General features: G+C 38.7%; 2 protein-coding genes across 4 annotated transcripts in view; both read left to right on the top strand.

Moving 5' to 3' along the window:
* The first annotated feature begins 404 nt into the window (after positions 1-404).
* On the top strand, positions 405-9,687 carry LOC137995295 (uncharacterized). 2 transcript variants are annotated; one of them, XM_068840868.1, is made up of 5 exons: positions 405-518; positions 6,906-7,106; positions 7,920-8,193; positions 8,513-8,665; positions 9,084-9,661. In XM_068840868.1, exons 2-5 carry the CDS (start codon positions 6,910-6,912, stop codon positions 9,411-9,413), a joined length of 954 nt encoding a protein of 317 aa, XP_068696969.1. In that variant the 5' UTR covers positions 405-518; positions 6,906-6,909; the 3' UTR covers positions 9,414-9,661. The 2 variants fall into 2 exon arrangements, with proteins under 2 accessions (XP_068696969.1, XP_068696968.1); XM_068840867.1 differs by having other exon boundaries at positions 424-522; positions 9,084-9,687.
* A 2,034-nt stretch (positions 9,688-11,721) lies between these two features.
* Positions 11,722-22,916, top strand: part of LOC137997948 (uncharacterized) — a 12,875-nt gene continuing 1,680 nt past the window's right edge. The window contains exons 1-5 of one of the 2 annotated variants that reach the window (XM_068844287.1): positions 11,722-11,940; positions 19,194-19,339; positions 20,529-20,605; positions 21,656-21,784; positions 22,825-22,916. The exon at positions 22,825-22,916 is cut by the window's right edge and continues 103 nt beyond it. In XM_068844287.1, the coding sequence (XP_068700388.1) occupies positions 11,900-11,940; positions 19,194-19,339; positions 20,529-20,605; positions 21,656-21,784; positions 22,825-22,916 (485 nt within the window). In that variant the 5' untranslated portion in view covers positions 11,722-11,899. Of the gene's footprint in view, positions 11,941-16,623; positions 16,775-19,193; positions 19,340-20,528; positions 20,606-21,655; positions 21,785-22,824 lie in introns of those variants that run through there. The other variant, XM_068844288.1, reaches the window with a different exon arrangement.

Below are 22,916 nucleotides of genomic sequence, written 5' to 3'. Positions count from 1 at the left end.
TTTAACCGTTATACTGTGTCATTTGAAGTTACCTATTTTATTTTTTACTATTTTTTATATACATATTTAAACCTCGTTGTTAAATAGACGTACGTACAAATACATACGTGCATGTATTCTTTTAAAAAAATGTTAGCACGTACGTATTTTGGACGAGCTTTTTATCTCACTGGACGCTACGTGGGTAAATAAACGATTGACTGATTTGATTACCGCCATGACAGTTGTCGGCAAAAAGGCATTAAAAACCCCTATTGAAAAGAATAAAAATTTGAAAAGCAAATAAGATGAAGAATTCTATAATTCCATTCAATCAGTTTTGCATTACGGAAAATAACTGTCACAACAGTGTTTTGTTATTTTTGTTTCTTTTTCACTAATGTTTCAAGAAGTATTTTTGACGACGCAACGCGCAGTATAAAAGGCACTCCGTGTTCTGATTTGCGACGGATTCGAAGCTGCAGCCACTATCTCCGCCCTTAGCTGGTTGAAAAGGAAAGGATCAAGTGAAGATAAGCGTAGGTAGTTTTGTCAGTTTCATAGAACAGTTTTTGAGTTTTATTTTATGTTATTCGGATGAATGTGATAGCCTGTATATGGCTATTTAATTTAGCGAAGTGTAACTTAGACTGAAGTTTGCAAAAATTATTTTACTCCCAAAACTGTCTTGAAGTGAGCATCTGTTCCTTCAACCGAAGTAGATGAATGCTCACCTTTGCTTTTGACTCTTTGACGCTGTTTCTCGACCCTGATATACTAGAAGTCGCTAAAATAAAAATGAAGTGACAAGTCTCTAAAGAAAGAAACAATTCGCCTCCTAAGGTGGTTAAGTTGCCTTAAATGTTTATCAACTCGATCGTTTGATAAAACCAAACTTTCGATCGTGTTTCCGAATAAAAATTACTTGGGACGCAGATTATTAGTTAAGCTTAAACTGAACTCTGTTTAAATTGTCACCCCTTAACTTTCAGTTCTGATCGCACCAGTTTGGTCCCAATTACGAAATACGTCACGTTCAAACTCACGGTAAATTTGAACAAACAAAAGAATCATTATTTTGCGTCCAGTTACTTTATAGAAAGTTATAAAAGCTCATTACAGGACGGCAACCTCAATGACTAATGCAACCGCTTTTCGTGGTTGCAGATAGACCAAAAAACTAAACTGGAGACCGCCCCGAGAAAACTGGAAGAAATTCTAGGGAAAAACCGAGTCGAGCCCTCTGGAAGACTTATTTTTGGCATCTCGTCTGATTCGTTGGTCTCGGTTTTGAAACCCCACGTCTCAGTTATCTTGACGCACGTTTTAAAAGCAATATATTGACGGAATTTCGATAAAATTCAGCAGCACAAAGCGACATCCATTTTTGGTTTCGTAAATTGGTGCGCGTAATGTATAACGTGAGATTGAATGTGAGTTAATTAAAAATGATTAACTCTTAGGAAACACACAAATTGTGATTGGTTAAGTACTCACGACAAACATGCATAATTCTGGACTCCTTGTTGTATTTGCTCGGGCTCGAGTCTATTTTGAGTTATTCGAAGTTGCCGTTGAACACTAGTATTAGGGAGCTTAAGATTTTACTACGGCGACGGCAACATATATATATCGCCTTTGTTATCCGATACGGATATAGAACACAGTTACCAACATGTATAAAGACTTACACTTATGACTTTTAGTGTTGGCATTTATGGTGTTTCTGTCGTCGTCGTTCGTAGTCAGCTTTTCTTTTCTGGTTGTACACTTTAAACACATTTTGTATGAGTGCTGTCCACCTGTTGCGATCATTCACTACAGAGTTCCATTCATTTACAGCTTCACTACGCTGCAGAGCCATTTTGCACGTGACTGTCCTTGTAACGTAGAAGTGGACGACCCACTTTTCTAGAACCTTCCAACTAGCCAAATAGCAGTGCTTTCACTGTTCTGATATCGTTCATGCGACAGATATGACCCATCCAACGGAGGCGGTTTTTGAGCAGTTTAATAGGGACCTTAAGATCTACGACGACGACTTTAACGAAAACGTCACTTCGAAATATCACTTTGCTTTATCATAGTATTTTCGCAGTTATTCTATCTCGTTCACATCTTACAATTTTGGCGAAGTATCCTAAAAATAAATTGGTACGAGCAGTTACAAAGTGAAAACAGAGAATGAAAGATTCTCTGTTGCATTCTCATCACGTTGTCCTCGAAACCTCAAATTTGGTAATTTCACGTCGCGTTATGCAGAGTACCGCAAGAATCCGTCCTAAAATCCGTGCTGCACGTGCAGCACGATTATCTATGCCCTTTTTTATCATTGTTTTGAGGCGTTGCTGTTGCCGTCGCCGTCGTAAAATCTTAAGCTCCCTAATTTCTATGGCGACGGCAACAACAATGGCGCAAAACAATTAATGATATCATAATCGCGCTGCACGTGCAGCACGGATTTTAGGACGGATTCTTGCGGTACTCTGCATAAGGGCGACGTGAAATTACCAAATTTGAAGTTTTGACGGCCAAGTGAGCCTGCAACAGAGAATCTTTCATTCCCTATTTTCATTGCTTGTACCAATTTATTTTTAAGGATACTTCGTCCACATGTAAGAAGTGAACGGGATAGAATAACCGCGAAACGAGGGGAAGGGAGATGATCAGTTATGCTTGCGGTAATTTAACGACAGTTCGTGCGTTGAATTGAATGGCGATTTTAATACGTCTTGTGCAAGTACGGTACAAAACATGAACCCCAATTGGACCTCCTTTTGGACTCCACTCGATAGAAAAATGAAAACAATAGATGTTCTTCACAATGACGTCATCAAATTCTAACATCAAAATGGCAAGGTCTTCTGAATTTTTGTCTAAAGGAGGTTGAAGATGACCTAGAAATAACTCTTTTTTCAAGTTTCATTTTCTGTTTCGTCTTTCGTTTCGAAAATATAACATTGGCCATATTGCTTGCCACCTTGATACTAGGCTATTTGGCTGAAAAAAAAGTTTATCCCTAGGAATTTCAACAGTTTGAGCCTTTTAAGTACATTAGGAGATGTGTTCATACACATGTATTTTATTTCATGAGCGAAAAGTAAGCGCTTTCATCGCAAAGTGAACTTCAGATGTGAAACGCTTCGACAAATAATTCAGAAACGATGTACCGCACGGGCCTGAGAATTGGAGAGGTGGTTAAAACATTTGTTTCCTACAACATTCCAAGTTTTTGGCCTTTTTCATTAAACTATGTTGAATTTGTTTTTTTGTTAATTTGCGTGACAGTGAAACTATCTATAGTTTGAGGATACGAGGGGCGAAATGAAAAACAGAGCAGGATCTGATGATCATAACGCGCATCTTAATTCCCCCATTCGCGCATAACCACAATTCCTTGCGCCTTCGACGACAATCCCTTGAGTTTCGAAGAAAAATGTGTTCTTCTCCCGATTTAGAGAGCTGCCTCGCTCGTTCGCTTCAGGCTCATTCACTGCGGCGTAAACAATAAGGATAGTACGCTCACTCTGATTGGTCAATAGAAGCGTATAGATGAAAGTATGTAAACACGGCTGTGACCTCACACGAATTTTTATTGGTTATGCCTTGTCACACGCGCGTTTTGATAGGTTGGTATGAAAACATGAGCGTGAATCAGGAAAATCTGTTTCAATCAGGAAGTAAAAAAAACCTAGCATTTTCCTTCTTCAGTTGAATTGTTATTCATGAGAAACATTTTATAAAAGCAATAGAGGACTTTTTTCCGTGTTTACATAGCCGGCAACGAGAACATCGTCTAAGAACATTAATTCGCGTTATGGCAATCACTTCACGACTATTCCACGCATTTCAATATGACAAAGGTGTGTCAGCCCTCAGGAATGAAACTGTTATGAGCGGCGCTTAATTTATCTTCAAGTGCTGACGTTCTTCATAAAAACCTCAAATTTGCCTATTTCACGTTGTTGTTTTGCTGACGACGGCAAAGAAATGGACCAAAGTGAAAAACGCACGTGCAGGGCGTGCAAAGCTATTGTTTTTGCCCACTTAATTATGCAAGTTTGTAACGTTCTCGTTGCCGTCGCCGTTGTATTTGCTAAAGTTCCCTCTTATCAACAGCGGAGACGGCGACGAAAAACGTCACCGGAAAACGTACGTCTGCACTACCAACGTGGGTGAGTTATCTTAACGATAAATTGGTACGAGTGGTTTCAAAACTTGAATGCTTGCGTGGCCGTTACAACCTCAAATTTGGTGAGTTCACTTCTTTGTGAAGCAGAGCTCCGCAAAACAAAAGCTGGAATGCGGGTTGACTCTGTGCGATAAACTGCAAAAAATGCAGAACAGGGCGGCAAGGGTTATCACCAAGAGTAGTTACGACGTGAGTGCTAACCATCTTCTTACCTCACTCCGCCAGGACAATCTCGCTAAGCGTCGGAAAAAGCTTAAAGCCATCCTAATGTTTAAAATATTAAATGGTCTTGCTCCAGATTATCTACAGGACCTGTTTTCAATTCGCACCACAAAATATAATGTCAGGAATTTAGAAATGAAGCTTAATTTTGCCAAACCAAACACCAATTATCTCAAAAAAAGTTTTAGCTACAGTGCGGCCTCACTATGGACAACTTACCCAACAATTTACGTTCGATCGAATCAGTTAGATCTTTTAAAAAAGAAGTGAATCGATTTTATGACAATGAGGGTTAGGCTCCCACACGGCAACCTTGTAAAACAATATTTTTATTACTGTAGTAATTAAGTACTAAATTTTATTGTACTATAGCTATTGTATTCTTACTGAAGGTTTTACCGTGTTTAAATAAAGCATGTATGTATGTATGTATGTATGTAAAGACGATTATTTGTCCTCTTTTATCAGACTTAGTAGTTCTTAAAAGGTCGCTTAGCGAGTGATAACCGGAAATCGCGTGAAAACAGTTACTTGTCTAACTCGCTAATAAAGTTAAGCGAGTCGGCACACTTCAGTGGAATTCTCAATAAATATAAGCCACCGAACTAGGTAGCTTAAGCGAGTTGGCAATTACGTTCGAATAAAAGAGGAGTAACTTGCGGTTATTCAAATCGGAAATACAACAAGCGTGCTATTTTTATTATTTTTAGAATTGTATTGGAACGTGCTCTCTCCTTATTTAATATGGAGTTTAAGATCTACGACGCGAAGGTACTGCGCAAACGTCATTTAAAATTGCAAGTTCAGGTTTATTAATGTCTTTCGTCATTATGTCGGTTTGTCTAACTTAACCACAGGCAGCCCAAGCTCGGTGTACGATTTATAGACTTTGTATGGGAAAATATACTTTGAACTTGTAAATGATGAAGTAAGCTGTAAATGTAGAAATAAACTTCACTTACCTCTACGTACAATTTATCCTCGTCTTTTCTGTGCAATTGGAGGGCAAACTGTCTCCGCTTTAGACAGGTTTGTAGGTTTCGAATTTTTGGGATGTCGTTAGTTGTCATTTCCCCTCATAAAGAGAAGAAAGCCTGGTGACTCGCGGCAATCTCGTACCACAAATTGCTCTCGCATCACAAAGCAACGGTCTGAATCGCCATAAAAACACTGCAGCCTTAAGGCCAGATAAATTTCCTACCACATAAACTCCATTCCGGGACCATACAGTGATTTTTGGCGGATAAATTCCAAATAGTGTTCGGCTTTCTATAATCTTCTCATGCGCTCAGCTCGATGTGTGGCTACGGACGTTATAGCTTGATGGCGATCATATTACATTCTTCACTCTCGTTGGCCAATTTGAAACATTATCCACGCGTTATAATTAGACTGCCAATGAGAGTGCAGAATGTAATATGATCGCCATCAAGCTATAACAGCCCATCTAGCTGAGCGCATGGGAAGATTATAGAAAGCCGAACATTAGTTGGAATTTATCCTCCAAAAATTGCTGTGCAGTTCCGGAATGGAGTTGATGTGATAGGAAATTTATCTGGGCTGTGGTGTTTTTATGGCGATTCGGGCCATTGCTTTATGATGCGAAAGCAATTTGTGGGACGAGATCGCGCCGCGAGTCACCAGCCTTTCTTCTCTTACTTTCTCTTTATGAGGGAAAATGACACTTACGACATCGCAAAAATTCGAAAGCTACAAACCCGTCTAAAACGGAGACAGTTTGTCCTCCAATTGCACAGAAAAGACGAGGACAACTGTACGTAGAGGTAAGTGAAGTTTATTTCTACATTAACAGCTTACTTTATCATTTACAAGCTCAAAGTATATTTTCCCATACAAAGTCTATAAAGCGTACACCGAGCTTGGGCTGCCTGTGACTTAACTAGCGCAACTTTCCAGAAACTAAATTAGGATGCGCGGTGTTGAAGCTACGACAGAAAATTCACATTCGCAGCCTTGTGTAAAACTTGAAAATTGGTCATTTTACGTCGCAGATTTGCCGAAAACGTAAAAAGAAATGTACAAAAATTAAAAAAGGCACATGCTGTACGAGCAAGCAAAATTGTGACGTTTTCTTTGCCGTCGCGTCGTAGATCTTAAACTTCCTAATCTTACCAGTAAAAACACGTATCCTTTTAAATTCCCTTAACGAAGTCTGCAAACAAAGCACTTTCGGGAATGTTAAGCGAGACAACGGCTGTCGTGAAAACACAGCTAGTGTATACTAAACACTAGCTACCTTGATAGTACATATTAGCTAAAACAGTATATCCACGTACCACTCACAGGCCACCTCCACTTCGGTGAATAGTTGTTAATTATTATTGTTTCGGGGCATTGTCGTCGCCGTAGCCTTCGTAGTTTCTTAGTTAATTTCCGTAATTACCGAGGAAGTAAAAGATTTCTATCCTGGTTTTGCATGATGTTGAAACAAGCAACTTCATTTCATTCATTTCAGCATAAATTAAATGGGCTTTCGGCCTTATCTTTTCAGGGAAATGTCCACGAAGCTTGATGTTGTGTTGGCTCTTATGTTGTTGCTTCTGGTCGTGGATGGGTCAAACGGGACCTTTTGTGACCAGGGGCCTCCAGGGAGATACTGTTTTAAGGACCTCAGGGGATGGTACGAATGCACGATTGATAGCAGAACCCAACAAATGACTGAAAAAAAGCACAATTGTCCACCGAATTCAAGGTGAGTTATCTATCTCTAGCAAAGGAAACTCAACAGGAATCACATTGAAACCATCCTCAGCCGAGTGCAAATTTAAGTTGCGCATGTGTGTAGAGAGACATTGGCAACAATTACAACGAAGAGGTTGAAAACAAACATTAGCGCGGTCTTGACTGTCAGTTTTGCGATCATTATTTCAAGATGTTCTTGTTGGGCTATAAATGTTAGCGGAGCACCCCACAGCTTGATTCATAAGTTCTCGCTGAAAAAAAGACCGACTATTGTAATTTTCGTCAAAACCTTAAATTTAGTAATTTCACGCGGTAGTTTTGCTGCGTGCGGGAGGGAATTGTACTGCGTGCCGTTCGTGCAGCACGTGTTTTCTTCATCATCATCCGTGTTGAATTGAGTTTGAATCGATTCGATGTTGAATGAGTTTAAGGCTTTTGACATTTGCTTCGACAACAATTCAACATTTCTTTTTTTATCACGAATGTTGAATGAACCCCCCGACTGCCCGTTGACATTCACAAACTTTCGTTGCGGGAAACCAAAACCAAGAAACCAGACTCTCCCGACCAAATTTACGGTTTCAACCCTATTGAACATTTTCTAGAGCACAAGAAATTTGCGAATCGATGTTTACTAAAAGTTTAAATCAGTTTTAATTTGATTAAACCGGCTTTCAAAAATCTTTTCACATTTTACCCTTTTCAGCAATGTTGAACGACCTGTTCAAACGCACCCAACATTTGAATCAATAAAGTGACGAATGCGAGTCCAAGCAAATATTGAAACCCGTTTAAATGGGTCTTCTTTACATGTACGTTTCAGGTGCCAGTGTTTTTACGGTCCAAAGTGTCCCAGCTCTGTGAATGATCCTTGTGGCAGCTATTCCCTGCCTCCACCTTTTCCAGGGGTGTTTTCTACATTCTACACACAGATTGTGAAAATTTGCGATAACAAAGGATGCACAAACCATACAAACATTGGCGAGCTTCTGCAAGATGCCAAAGCCGGCTTGCAGCGTCATGATAAAATAGGATTGAGTTGGGAGACAACCTTTATATTTCCCTTCACTTATATTGAAAACAGATACTTCCTCCAGGTATGTAAGAGCTTTAGATCTAAGTACAAGTACGACCACGAGTCAGTCGGGTTTTGTTGTTCACCCCTTTCTCGTTCTCCCAGACCTCGATTTTAATGTTCGGTTCTTTCCGATGATAATTCGGGGATTCTCGCTCGGAAAAAAATCCGAGTGCGTTTCACAGGCCCTCTCGCATTGGTAGTAAAGAAGATGATAGTAAATTTTAATCCCGGGACGGAAAGGAATGAAGGGATGCCTTTTTGAAAATTCGGAGTACTTCTTCGGAGTCACCTAAAAAAGTACATCCCTTTAATCTCTTTCTTAAAATTTGTTTTATTAGTTCAATGCAGCGTGGTTTAACAGAAACTGCAGCGTGAATTCTCGTGCAAGCTTTCCTCGCTTTGAAGTACCATCGTACTTTACTTGTGACAATAAAGGAGGCACTTTCAAGGTGTGTTCTTGGCAATCGGGAGGACACAGTAAGACGGGAAAGGTAAGCTGCTACTAATATATAGTATGCCTAAAGATCCATTCTTGAGGAAATTTACTCAGTTTACTCACTTCGACAAAAACGCAATAGACAGAAATAAAATAGACATTGGAACAGAGGAAGCTTTCAGTCGAGAGCCAAAAAAGCAAAGACATTACTATGGCTAATTATAAAATCACTAGACAACGAAATGGACCAATCATAAAGCAAAGCTAGTCGATACATGGGAACGTTACCCAAAGTTTCCAGGCAACTTTTTGAGTGCTATTGCAACAACGAGGCGAGCGTAAATGACTTCCATGGAGACAGTGAATAAAAGGTTCATCGGCTAAGTGACTGAGCCGTTGCTGTTTAAGCGTTCTTTTTCAAATGTCTTATACCAGTTTCATCGATGTTGTTTTATATGTTCTCTCCTGTCTAGGTGACTATAGAGAAATGGCTGCTGTACGATTTACCCGATGGTCGCTATGTTCCATACTATCACGAAGTTGAAATTCGCCTAACGCCTTCCAGCAACAAAACCACTTTCTATGAAACCATGTATGCCTCGTTCTTTCCAGATTTCCTGGATCCCAGTCAGCTGTCAATGCCCTCCTTTTGCGCTCGTGATGTCACAGGCTACCCAGTCGCAACACCTGAGACGAAGCATATGGTCAATCCACCAAAGATAGAACCCGAGATGCTGGAAGAAATAAAGTCACACGGCATCGCCGGATTCTTTAAAAAACTAGGCTTAAACGACAAGGAATAGCGAGCTAAAAAAAGACCAGAGCGACGAATTTCGAGAAGTCGTTCTTGTTTCTTTCTGTAGTTGATTTAGATTCTGAATGCGTTTCGTGCCGAGCATGAAGCTTTGTCGAAAAAAATAATAATAAGGAATTGCCATTGATCATTTTCATTCTCGAGAGAAGCGGTGGTCATATTGTGTTAAAGGATCTGACGTAAAAAGAGCTTTGCAGCAAAAAATTGTATTCTTGATATTTACTCAAAATAAACTGCAATACAAAATTTTGCTTTTCAAAGTCAGGAGAAGATACAGCATTTTACCCCTGAAGACCCTTCCACTTATTCTTTTCGAGTTTCTGATATTTTTCAAAAGTAAGGTAACTTTTTTCGTGCGGTTCTTGCTCTGAAGAGATCAGAAATCGTGAGCTGACACGTGTGGACAAGCGACGACTCTCAAGGACGCGGTGAAAACGGTTTGAAAACGAATTCACATGTCATTTTTAGTCCTAATTCCATAGGCATAAAATTATTTCTTTACAGTTTCTTGGCAAGTTTACTGTAGAGTCTTCTCAAGCCAGGTGTTTTTCAAACTCTTTTGAAAAGGATGTTGTTTTTGCATTTTACTCATGTCCTTACTGAGTATGACAATCGAACAGCTCGCTTTTCTGGTCAAACGTGTTTTGCCACCCCCCCCCCCCCCTCCCCCACCCCCACCCCCAATCGAAAGAAACGGCCTAGGGAAGCTTTGCATACTTCGCCGACATCGATTTCGTTAACTTGGTTTGGAACGCTAAAGTGTTACGAGTGTTAGAAAAAAATGGTACTTGGACGCGTAGCAGTGAAAAATTTATTTCTCACAAAAAAGGTATATTCTTCATTAGGACTAAAACACTTCAGCGCGCTATTTAATTATATTAGTTGCTGTCTTTTTTTCAAACATCGTGGCTCGCCTTGAAATAACACCCCACAGTTATAAACTTTATATTCATATCTTAATCAAGAAAGTAAAAATAATACAGGGAAGTTAAAAAAGCTTTCATGAAAAATACAAAACAAGAAAAATTTACACTGGAATCTTACAAATAAGAAGTTCCCTTTTTAAGAAAGAAAGCGTCTTTTATACAAAATTAAAGGCCGACTAGTTTGGTTCTGTTATCTTGAATTACGAGAAAGTAAACTTAGATGATTAATGATTAATTAAACGAAAATGCCGAACATGATTATTTGTGAATGAAAACCTTCCAAGACTTTAAACATTTTAAACAGTGGAACTAATGTAAATATCTTTTAATATTTCGTTTGTCTCATTAAGTGTAGAAGCTGGCTTTGTGAAATGTTAGTCGCACGTGCAAGCATTTCTGTATAGAGGCTGTATAGTAAATTATTTATAGGGAGGGAATTATTTACCTTTCTCATAGCTCGAAAACAGACGGCTTTGCGGGTTTTTGGGCCACGTTATCATTTTCATACTTGACCATATATAAATATTTTTTCTTTATCACTAGCCTTCTGATGTTCTGAATTAACTATGGTGAACTTATAAAACATGTTATTTGTCTTAAAATGCATGTGTGTCGATATAAAAGACAATTTGTTCCTCTAACGAATCGTTTTAAATCTTGTGGAACATTTCATTTAACATTCTATAAGAGAAATCATAACAAGCAAACTGCTTATTTGGGAATGACTTAACTCCGAATTTCACCATAAATAATCAATTTGCCCGACCTTTTAAACGAGGCTTTATAAATAATTCAATGATTTTGATAAACTGAGATGCTGATTTTAAAAGCATTTCTTTTAAATAATTTTATAAAGTGCTTAATTGAAACGTGACGTTGCGTTCAAGAGTTGCGCTCAAGGGGGGGAAATGCACTTTGCATCCTTTGTTTATTGTGAAATAGCAAATTATAAGGCATTTCTTGCTGCTAAATATTGCGTAATTATTTGGGCACTGCTGACGAAGCCGTACTCTTCGTGCTGCGCCTATTCTCTGTCTCGTATATTAAATTTTAAAACTATTTTCAAGCAACCATACCGTCGATTAATATTAACATGCAATCTCCTTGGAACGCCATAGGCTAGCACTAACGATTAAGCCAAAACAATCTTTCTCAAAAACCCATTCCTGCCCGTTGTAGACTTTTAAACTCAGTGGGCTTTCCCGTCGACAAAAGTTTTGACCTTTCGTGCATTCTCTGAAAAAAGGAACACTTCTTTTAGATTCTGAGAGTGTTACATATCGGAACAACAAAGGTATTTTGTGACGTAAATGAAAGGCTTGCCCCTGGAAACCCTCGGCTTATAAATATGGAACAGCTCAATTGCTGGTAAGTCAAACAATGAGAAAGAACGACACAATTTTGCAACTTCTAGGGAGTCTCATAGCCTATTTTGTCGTGACAAGCGAAAAAAGCGGTTCTTTGAACAATGAAGATGTTCCGTTTTTCGCATCAAGGATTCAAAAGCCAGATCTAACAAATAGGAGAAGACCGCTTATGAGAAAGGGCAATGGAGCATAGCTCACGAAGTTCGTCGGTGGGGCAACAACGGTATTTATTTCCTCCTTGTCTTGGGTATGCTAGAGGAATGACATTTCAGTTAAGCTTTTAATTTTTCATTAGCGTATATCATCGTATCGTCAATAATACCTATTGTGGATTAAACAGAGTTCGTAGCAAAAAACGGTTTCATGCAACGTAGAAGAAGTGTGGCTAAACAATATTTTAAACTCGAAACCAGCTAAGATAACCAAGGTTGTACAGTCGGGTAACCTTTTGAACAGGAAATGTGATCATTTTTTCCTCAACATACATCTAATAAATTCTAGCGTGATTCTTTTCCTCTAAAATCAGCTTCTTAAATAATTTATCACTGGTATTTTGTGCGAAGGTCTTATATCCAATTTATCAGAGAGAAATTTCATTTGAAAATAGGAATAATTAAACCTCTCCAGTGTCCTTTTGAAATAACCAGGTATGGCTGCTCAATAGCCATGATATATTTCGATAGCCTGAGCGCAATAACTGCTGCAGCTTTCTAAATGAGAAATATTAGAAATAACTTGAAAATGGCCCCAAAAAGCCCCTTGTGGGCGTGGTCAATAAAGATCATTAATGACAAGGGATTATGCATCATGTGAACCTCGGGCTCATCGTTTCACGATCACATGCGCATGTAAATCCCAGTTATCGAAGCTTTTGCTGTTTTGATCGCACGCAGAGGAGGAATGAACAGTATCCCAGACGTCTTTTCGGCATCTCGTCCCAACGGGAATAGCAGAATGGCACGCTAGGTTGATGAAATACACGACCTTCTTCGTGATTTAATTCGTAGGTTTTGTCGATTATAATGGTGAGCAATTTGTGCCTGTCAGTACTTCATCACTTTGTATTTAATTTCTGATATTTATTCATCAAGACTCACGGAATACTAGTATCCTACGCAACCGTTCTTTGTGTGGTCACGCAACGCTCATCACCACACAAACTCACCACACAAATGGCACGCTAGGTTGATGAAATACACGACCTTCTTCGTGATTTAATTCGTAGGTTTTGTCGATTATAATGGTGAGCAATTTGTGCCTGTCAGTACTTCATCACTTTGTATTTAATTTCTGATATTTATTCATCAAGACTCACGGAATACTAGTATCCTACGCAACCGTTCTTTGTGTGGTCACGCAACGCTCATCACCACACAAACTCACCACACAAACAAGTTTATGTGGGGAGGAGCGTTGCGTGACCACACAAAGAACGGCTGCGTGGGAGACTAACGAAAGACTACTTGTATTCTGATAATTCAAAATACGGTTTACTGACCCGAAGAGAGATCATAAATAAAGTCATTTGTACCGTTTTGATATGGATTCGTGTTGTTTCCAAATAAGAACTTCACTCCTGCAGATCGACGGTGAAGAGTTATTTTGGCAGAGAAGAACCCAGAAGGACCCGCATTTTCTCGTACTTACGGAGTCGAAGATTTTATCAAAATACGCTAGTTTACGGAACTTGTGATCAGGCATTTTTGACTATTGCAATCGCACAAACGCGGATTTCAGAGATTATACAAAATCGCGCGCTCTCATTGGCTCGCTATCTCGGATTATCAGCCGATAATCACCTCGACGGACAAAATGGCTGCCAGTAGTCGTTTTGCCACTGTAAGTGAAGATGATTTCGCGTTAAAATGTTTTTTTTTCTCTTTTTTGAAATAATCACGTGTGTATTTATACTAAAACAATTATTCGCCTCAGGCTCAGTGATTATCGGTGAATATTCACCTCGACTTCGTCTCGGTGAATATTCACCGATAATCACTTTGCCTTCGGCGAATAATTGTTAATTAATTCGAACCAGCAAGGGAGACGTGCACATCCAGAGGATCGACTCTCAACAACATCGGGTATTACGCATCGTCGCCTTTCGCTCAAGGATTCGATATAGCTCTCATGAGCTTCTCTACACACGTAAAATCATTCAACTTGACACCATATTTTTCTTCCGACACGCAATGAAATTATAACAAATATGCTTCTCTAAGAGCCGAAACCTTGAAACCAAGGTCTGTTTGTAAACACAACAATCTCGGCGTTATGACTGGAAGATGCTGATTACGTCACGATTTCAGTTGATAATATAAAAGGAAACGCCTTGCATTATGGGATACTAATTATTCTTCCTCCGGATCGCACGTTTGCTTTCACATAGAACGACATAAAAACAAAGTAGGAACTTTAATTTATACCAGAAACCCATAAGGGTTGAAACGTGCAACGCGTGTTCACAGCTTCCGAATATTCAGTGCGAACTGATTGGTTGAATGTTTCAGTGCTAAGTACCATATTTGGAAACCCCTCGCTCTTGTTGTTCCAAATATGGTACTTAGCAAATTGAATATTCGGAAGCTTGTTTCACAGCACACAAGAGGTCGTGACACGTTTCAACCCTTATGGGTTACTGTTTATACTTTATAAAAAAACTTTCAAGATGATCTTACGAAAGACTGAACAGCATAAAGCAGCAACAGAAAAGAGCAGTTCAGTATAATTCACTAAGAATAGCAATATCTTTCTGTTATCAGCATTCATGTTTTTGGAAGCGATGTGATTACTCTGTCAAAAAGGGACTCTTTTTTAGGGTATCACGTTTTTCCGATCCAAACACAGTCCCTGCAGCTCGCTTGAATGACTGCATTAGTTTGTGAATATTGGACACTGATGACAGTTCTATCCAAGCAGCACGAATCCTCTTGTGGATATCGATCTTAATGTTATGACGAATGCCAACTGTTTATTTGTAGAAAACATATGGCTTATGATGACAATGCAATTTTTCTTTATAGAGACGTTGAGGCTGTGCTTAACCAAATTTTTAAGAACATATTAAGAACATTCGTCACGCTGAGACTTTACTAAGAACCTTTTTATTTGCTCATTTGTATTTTAAATGAAAGCATAAAGTAAAGGTTAACTAAATGTAAATTAACCCAAATACGTAAGGACATACTTTGCATTACATAACGATGGTTTTCTCAGTTTAAATATGCAGTTGTTAACCCTTTAACACACAAACTAGCCTGAACCACCGGCCAGACTTTAGTATTTTACTCTGTCTAACGCTAGACGATTTTACTCGTCAATTTGGAACCCCCTGGTGTCCATGGGGCAAGGGGCAAGGACACTTTCTTTGGCGTTGAACATTGCCCGTAAAAAAACAAATCTAAAGTGATTCAGCGTTGTCTGTTCTCTTATCTACAACGATATTAGTCATCACAGTTATCAAAATTTGTCGGCTGCGCCTCGTGAGTCAACAACATTTTGACCACTGTGATGACGAATATCGTTGTCGATAAGAGAAAAGACAACGCTGAACCAATTTCGATTTGTTAATTCCGGCCAAATATGAAAAAATATCGTTAAGGGAATGGTAACCGATGTAAGAAAGTTTTCAGCTTCACATCGCAAAAATATGTAAGAACTCTCAGTCTCAGCTACAAAATTAGACGTTCTTATAAAAAAAATCGTATCACGTGATAGAAAAACAGCTTTAGTATTATTTTTAGCCTCAATTTATACCATATATGAAAACATCAGTACCTTAGTTGTCCGACTGGTTATGATTTCGAGTTTACCAAAAACATGATCTTAATCGCCTCTCTCAATAAGCCTTTGGCAATTCAAAACAGAGATAACGGAAGTTGCACCTGCGAGAATACACGGCCAATAAATGAATATTTCATCGTTAGGTATTAAACATGTTTCGATTCTCTAGACACTTGCAACTCCTCTACTAACTATGGTTAAAATTAAAAGTCAACCAGCGAGGGTATACAGAAACAGGAAAACGATTGTAACCAAGGAAGTCAGTCGAAGATTAAAATAACCCTCTAATTTATAACCACATGGCGCTTCTTTCAAATTAACTGTAATTCATAGAAGAAACCTTTTTTCAGCACCAAAATTAAGAAATTGTATACTTTCGGTGGTGAAAGTAGCGCGGGAAGTAGGAAATAATTCAGGGTATTATCATAATTATTTCTTCGGCATGCAAGTAACCATGCTGCTGATTTTCGAAAACCGTCGTGAAATTAAAGCAGTATTTGCTGAAACGTAAGCCCAGCTGACGTAATCCGAGCGATCTAAAGATAAACTCGTAAAACAAATACTCTTTTTTTTTTTCTGCAAATTGCCTTTCGTGGAATTGTCGCTTACTTTTTTTGGATTTTAGCCTACGTAGTTTACGCGGTGAGACTTGCGTACAGAGCAGACTCTATGTCAAAACATCCATTTTCGCAAGTTATTAACTTACAATGGTTTAACAGACAGAATGAAAATTTTATCTTCCTTAAAAGCAGAAATTCTACTTATTTGTTTTGTGTTGTGTTTTGGTAATATCCTCTCGTCAATCTGATTAGCAATGTAGACGGCCTCAGTTTGATTCGTTTGTATTAAGGATCAGCGTTCGGCCATCTTCTGTTATTGTAACTTGATCTCTCTCTGAATATGGCGGGATAAGGCTTTTGAATTATAAGTACGTTTCATTCAGTGCTCGCGGGGAAAAATGGCAAAGAAATATCATATGGATCTGTACATATTGTCAAAATTTGGACTTTGAAAATAACTCATTTTTTGGCGGAACTGGCGCTAAGTTTAGCACGTTATTACGTCAAACCGAATCTGTCAATTTATGTCATCTGTCACGAGCTTTAAATCGCCCATATAACAACTGGGCTTATTCAAACAAGGCAGCTTGCTAAACTAGGCTGTACCCGGCTATAAAACTCCACTAGGCAAATCGAGGCAAGGTTAATTCATCAAGAAAACTTCAATCCCATATTACACGAAATAAGAAGAATGGTTGTCCATTTTCCTCCATTCAGGTAATTACATTTCATGCATTTCTACGGTAACAGCAACGAGGGCCTCAAACAAAGAATAAGAATTCGCTTTACATTCAAACTCAGTTCAAAAGGAAAAAGTCATTAGAGCTGCAAAACGTCGTTTATATTTGCCTCTATGTGAACATAAATTCAAATTCACTAACTTTTCCTTGTTCGGTTTTTAACACCGTCGTTTCACGTACATAAACAATTGTTTATTAACCATAGTTTTGACCATGTTTTAATAAGTGAAATTGTGCTAAAGTCAACGTATTTTCTTATATTTTTGCAAACTGTATGTTATATGACTGCTTTTAGCAAGGATCATAACTATTAGAAGAAATTTTTGAGATGGATTTGTCGTGGTTTTATAGGGATTCATAACGCGTCCTTTTTTCATAAGCTCGCTTCAGTCTGGCGACAACCAAATTTTCTTAACTTATGTAAATTAAGCTGTCTTAGCAAAGGGCTGACTACTGAGTGACCAAATAAAGGCTTTATTTGCGTGCAAACTTAACGAAGGCTTAGTACAAGCGAAGATATACAACTTGAGAATGCGCAGGGGGAAAAGGGGAAGTTAATTCGACAGGAAAACAGCTTTAAAACTATGGTAATGGTTACAGACAACAGTTATAAATTAATAATTCATAAGAAACCGCCGACTGCGGATCTCATAGAGTAAAGAAACTCAATACTACTTCGAATGGGCAAAAGCCCGACCATTTAAGGTCATGAAGGCTTTAATTTCGTTCGTTGACGTATAATTGACGTCAAACTTGCCAACATGTTTGTCTTTTGCAATCTCCTTGAGCAAGAACTCTTTTCAGGTTGACGGCTCGTCTTAGCTTCCAAATGAGTAGGTTTGTTCAGCACTTCTCTTTTCAGTAGTGTCTTGCGTATGAAAGTTGCTCGAGATTGTTCCCTTCTCCGACTGATTGTTCCATCATAATGTGACGCTGCATAACCTGCCTTTTTCTCTTTTCTTGGGAGACCTAGGTCTTTCACTGCATTTTACCGACCCTAGACAAGAAATTGTGCTGATTAATCATTCAGGTCTTGTTCTCGACAAAATCAAGAACTCAGCCGATTGCAATTTGAGTAGCTCACCACTTTAATCCGGCTAGACACGTGATTTAAGGGAAACTAAGAACATATATGTTCCATTTTCCCACGGTACATTTACTGACTTTCCCAATTTCAAACTTCAGTGTACTTTGTATTGGTGAAGATGGGATGTCCTTTGCATATTTTTCATTCATTCGTTGTTTACAGCAATTTTACTGTACCGACATATGTTAAAAGGCACGGAATGGTTGCAGTTGGTGATGTTTTACCGGATACTAAAACACGAGTATTTTTCATATTTTCTGTATTGAGTTTGACTATAATATTGCTGAAACAAGAGAATGTACGGCTTGCCCCCTCGTTCACTTTTCCCAGCCCTTCATCGCCAGTTGTTTGATAAGCGATGGCCGCTTTATGAAATCCTTGCGTTGAAGTTCAGTTTGGTTTTAAAAAAAATACAATAAAAATAAAGTAAATGATGGCTAAATAAATAACCAGAAACGAAAACATAAAAACGAAAACCGAGAATGATCTGTCGCAAATTAATAAGTATTGTTTGTTCTTGTAAGAAAAAGGAACCCCCATGCATCCTGTTTCAAATAAAGTTATAATTTCTTAAGTTACATCTTCGCGTCAGCGTTCATATTATCAATACAGGAGCGTAGTACAATCATTGAATACAGCAAAAAACACTTAGTTCTTGAGAAAGATCGACAGAGCAACAATTCTCTAAAACAATTTATGACGCAATCATTTAATGAAGGCTCTCACGTCACTATGGTAACATATTATGTCCGGAAATCACTACAGTAAATGGCTGTTAGCTTAATTTCTGAAGCTGAGAATAATGAACACCAGCAAACAATAAGAAGTTTATAGCTTTATTTTCGTGAAATTTACATTATTTTTCAGTCGTCATTCATGATACAGTTATTTTACTTTTTTTTTTGTTAATAAGGATCGTTTTGGTCTGTTTGCGCACTCTTAGTCTTTGAAACATTTTGCAAAATTTGCCTCAGGAGCTTAAAAATAAACGTTTTTCAATTTATTTTATGTTATGATGCACCTTTAAAAATGTGCACAGAAACATGCGAGATCGAAAGCATCTGTTGCTATAATAATTTTCGTTTCCATAGCACCCGTGGTACACCTGCGGGTTTTTAGGTAGATATAAGGTACCATATAAAGGTACCATATATGAATCATCTACCTTGTCGTGTGACCTCACCACTGACCAAGATAATCCTTAGCTCAGAAAACATTGATTGATACTGTAAAGAAAAAATATGTCACTGTCTATATATACATATGTATATATCACCTAGGCGTAATATTTTTTTAAATGAATTTGCAGATTGCGAAGCTGGTCATTTGAAGACTGGGCTCAATTTGAGCTCGATACTTTGGAAGATATCTTCAAACGCTCTGACGGTTGGCAAGAAAGATCTGTGAAACCGGCGTTATCTTGTATCCTCGCCCCAGCACTCTGTGCTGTTTACGGTAATGTTACTTTTCGGCAATAAGTTAGAAGAGCATCAAAATACATTATTATGATATGTAACATTAGCCGTTTTTATACTAGAGATGCATTATGCGGCGTCTGGACAAATGCGTTTTTCAGTTTGTTTTTATTTAATAGACCAATTTAGATATATTAAAATTTAGTCCTAAACAAAAGGCATCATCTCGAGGCTTTGGGAAGTAAATTCACACAAATCCTTACGTTTATTCCCCAGAGCCTCGAGATGATGCCTTTTGATTAGGACAGAATTTTAATATCTCGAAATTGGTGTATTCGCCCTGTATCGAGACAAAAGGGAGTTAAAGATCTACGACGCGACGGCAACGGAAACGTCGCAACTTGTGCATATTTAATGAGCAAAAACAATAGCTTTGCACGCTCTGCACATGCAGTTTTCATTTTTTGTACATTTCTTTCACGTTTTCGGCAAATCTGCGACGTGAAATGACCAATTCTCAAGTTTTACGGAGAATTGAATTTTCTGTCGTAGATTCAATAGACCCTATTCCAAAATGGCCGTCATTTAAATATTCTTTTGTTTTTATTCAAATCAGCCCTTGATGCCTCATTCTTGAGCTGAAAATTCAACAGAATATTTCGCCTTGAACGAGGGATCAAGGTCTAATTTTAATGAAAACAAAAGAATATCTAAATGGCGGCCATTTTGGAATAAGGTGTATACCGCACCTCCTAATTCAGTTCCTGGAAAGTTACACCAGTTTTTACAAGTTAGAGAAGCCGACATGATGACGAAGAAGATTAATAAACCCGAATTAAGTTGCAATTTTAAATGGCGTTTTCGTTACCGTCGCGTCGCAGATCTTAAACTCTCTAAAGTGTCCTCAAAGACGCACTCTGTGAAAGATTTCCTTCAATACTCTATCTCAGTAGACGTATAAATGCTTCTCTCGTTTCTCTTTATACATTACGAATTAAATGAGGAACTAAAAGACGCATTCAAATAAATTGCCCAAAGTCGTCCAGACGCATTTAGTGTCTCTAGTATAAAAACAGCCAATTGACAGCGCTATCAGCAAGGAGAACCAAAAAAAATCTGACATAAAATGTATTTTGTTTTGTTCAAAATTTGACAGTTATATAGCTTCCTGTCGCCCTAACGATTTAATGCATGCCAACTAAAAGTCTTATGTTTAACTTGAATTGCAGCTGCATATGAAGATGAGAAGCCAATCGAAAGTATCCAAGATGATCATGTGATATGGGACCGACATTATACGCTTAAGGTTCGTAAAAAGACACTAAACCAGAACCACCTTGTACTGCAAGAGAATTTACACGTTACCTTGGTAAATGAAATGATCATGAAGAAACAGCACTGGTTTATTTTACGATATCAGTTTACTCGGAAATACTTGGAAAAAAACTCGGAGTGGTCCTTTGCGGGAGTCGAACCTACGACGTTCCGATTACGATTTCCGAACTAGTAGGTCGTAGTTTGGACTCCTGCATCGAAGGAGCACTCGGAATAGGTCACTCGTTGCAGGTCATTGTTTTAACTTTCAGAAAGTAACCCAAAACCTTCAATTTGGCTAAGTTGGTTTTTAGGCCTAGGGTTAGCCAAATTGAGGGTTTGGGGTTACTTTCTAAAAGGTAAAACAATGACCTGTAACGAGTGACCCGTGAAAAGTGACCAGTGTTTTAGACCCGCCAGACGCACTAAAACCTACTTTACGCAACCAAACGAACGGTAAGTCGGCAGAGCTCTTCTCAGAAGCATTGTCTTTGTTGTTCTCGAAAGTTACGTTTGGACCTCCAGGATTCCCTCCAAAAAATACTTCCTAGTCAGTAATCTCTTACTGATCGGTAAGCTCTCTTAAAAATATTATGGAATTAAACAAGCGTCACTACAAAATATAACTTAGCGCTGTCATAAGAATTTCACCATTATTCCACTTTGTTCACCTCGAACAATACGGTTGCGAACTACCCATAACGGGGTGGGTACGAACAGTTTTAAAGTAATGATCGAAAATGATTGGTTCATTGTTATGTGCTCGCGTTGTCGTCAAACCCTAAACTTTGGAGATTTCACGTTGTTGTTTTGTGGAGAACGGAAAACAAATGCACGGAAATTCGTGCTCCACGTGCAGCACGAGTATTTTTCCTTTTTTTAGTAACCAATTATATTCTTGCTTTGTGGCGTGGACGTTGCCGTAGAGGTCAATGTTGCTTAAACTCCCTATTATTTTTTCGCGATCGACACCCAGGCAAGGAGATTATCTCGTATGTCACTTTTTTGCTAAGATTGTACTGCCTTTCAATTTAATTAAAAGGACTTACCCAGCATCGAAGTTAAGATTCAAAGTGCCGACAACGAGAATTATTTCCTACCAATCGCCGATGAACGAGAGAGGAGTCGATCGCCAGAATTGCTTTATCCGCCTATTGCCAACATAACTGAGGTAAGTAACGATGATACTCTATTGGTTATACATCAGAGAGCTCATCAAGGGCATCCTCTGTCTCCCATATACTTGGCCTAGGAGAGAGCCCTTTCCCGAGTAGATTTATTTATGGAAAGTCTTTCCTGGGAGATTCAGCACGCTCATTGCTGTAAAAACCAATCCAAACAAAGCTATCTCAGCGTGAAGGGAATTATGATACTTTTCACGGTAATAACCTGTTGCTAAAAATAAATTTACTCGGGAAAGGGTTTACTTAAGGAATGAGTGGAGACAGATGTTCCCCTTGATGAGCTCTTAGAGATGGTCATCAGCGCACGTAATCGGCCTTTTTCTTCCGGCGATGTTTTACATGAAATTTAAATTTCGAGGCTCGTGGGACCGTGTAAAAAAAGAAACAAGTCAAATACACATAACATCGTTAAGGAACATGATTGGAAGAGGTCAAACGCTAACAATTGGACACTTGGAGATGAATTTAGGATAACAGTAACGGCAAATATTTTAACGACAGTGTGTGGTCACAGCGGGATTTGAATTTGGCGCATTCGCGCTCAAAAATCTGACAAGATATCCACGAGTTGGGCTTGAACCTGAATATAGTTGAACTAGGTGACCTGTATTCTATTTGAAATTTGGTGCGTTTCATAATTATAACCAGTCCCATCTATGAACTATGCAGGAATCAAAGCATTGACTTTAGCCAATCACAAAGCTATGAAAAACAAACAGTGAAATGAACCAATCGGAATACACACAAAAATCAGGTTAAGGCCGTGCAACGCGGGAAAGCTGCGAGTGACCGACCGAGGTTGAAATAGCTTCTCTTTTTTTCTGTGCGTTTTCTCTATTGGTAACACCTTCCGTATTTGCTCGCGCTAGATTTTCGGCCGTGTCTGTGTCAGACTGACTTCCTTTGCGATTGAATATGGCAGTTTTTTGAAAGGCTGAATTTGGTTTTGCGACCTTCTAATCAGAGGCCACTTCTGGTTTTTAACATTTCAACTGACTTGTCTCTCTCCATTTTCTTTGCATCGTAGACCAAAGAAAGGCTCCCTTCACCCTGCGACTCTGGAAGGTCTTCGCCAATTTTCGTGTCGGGATACGAAGCCGAGCGACAACGGAACGACAT

This window comes from Montipora foliosa, chromosome 3 (assembly GCF_036669935.1).
Source record: "Montipora foliosa isolate CH-2021 chromosome 3, ASM3666993v2, whole genome shotgun sequence".
NCBI classification, from domain to species: domain Eukaryota; kingdom Metazoa; phylum Cnidaria; class Anthozoa; order Scleractinia; family Acroporidae; genus Montipora; species Montipora foliosa.
Note: the sequence above shows the minus strand (reverse complement) of the source record. Positions and strands in the feature narration are given on the sequence as shown.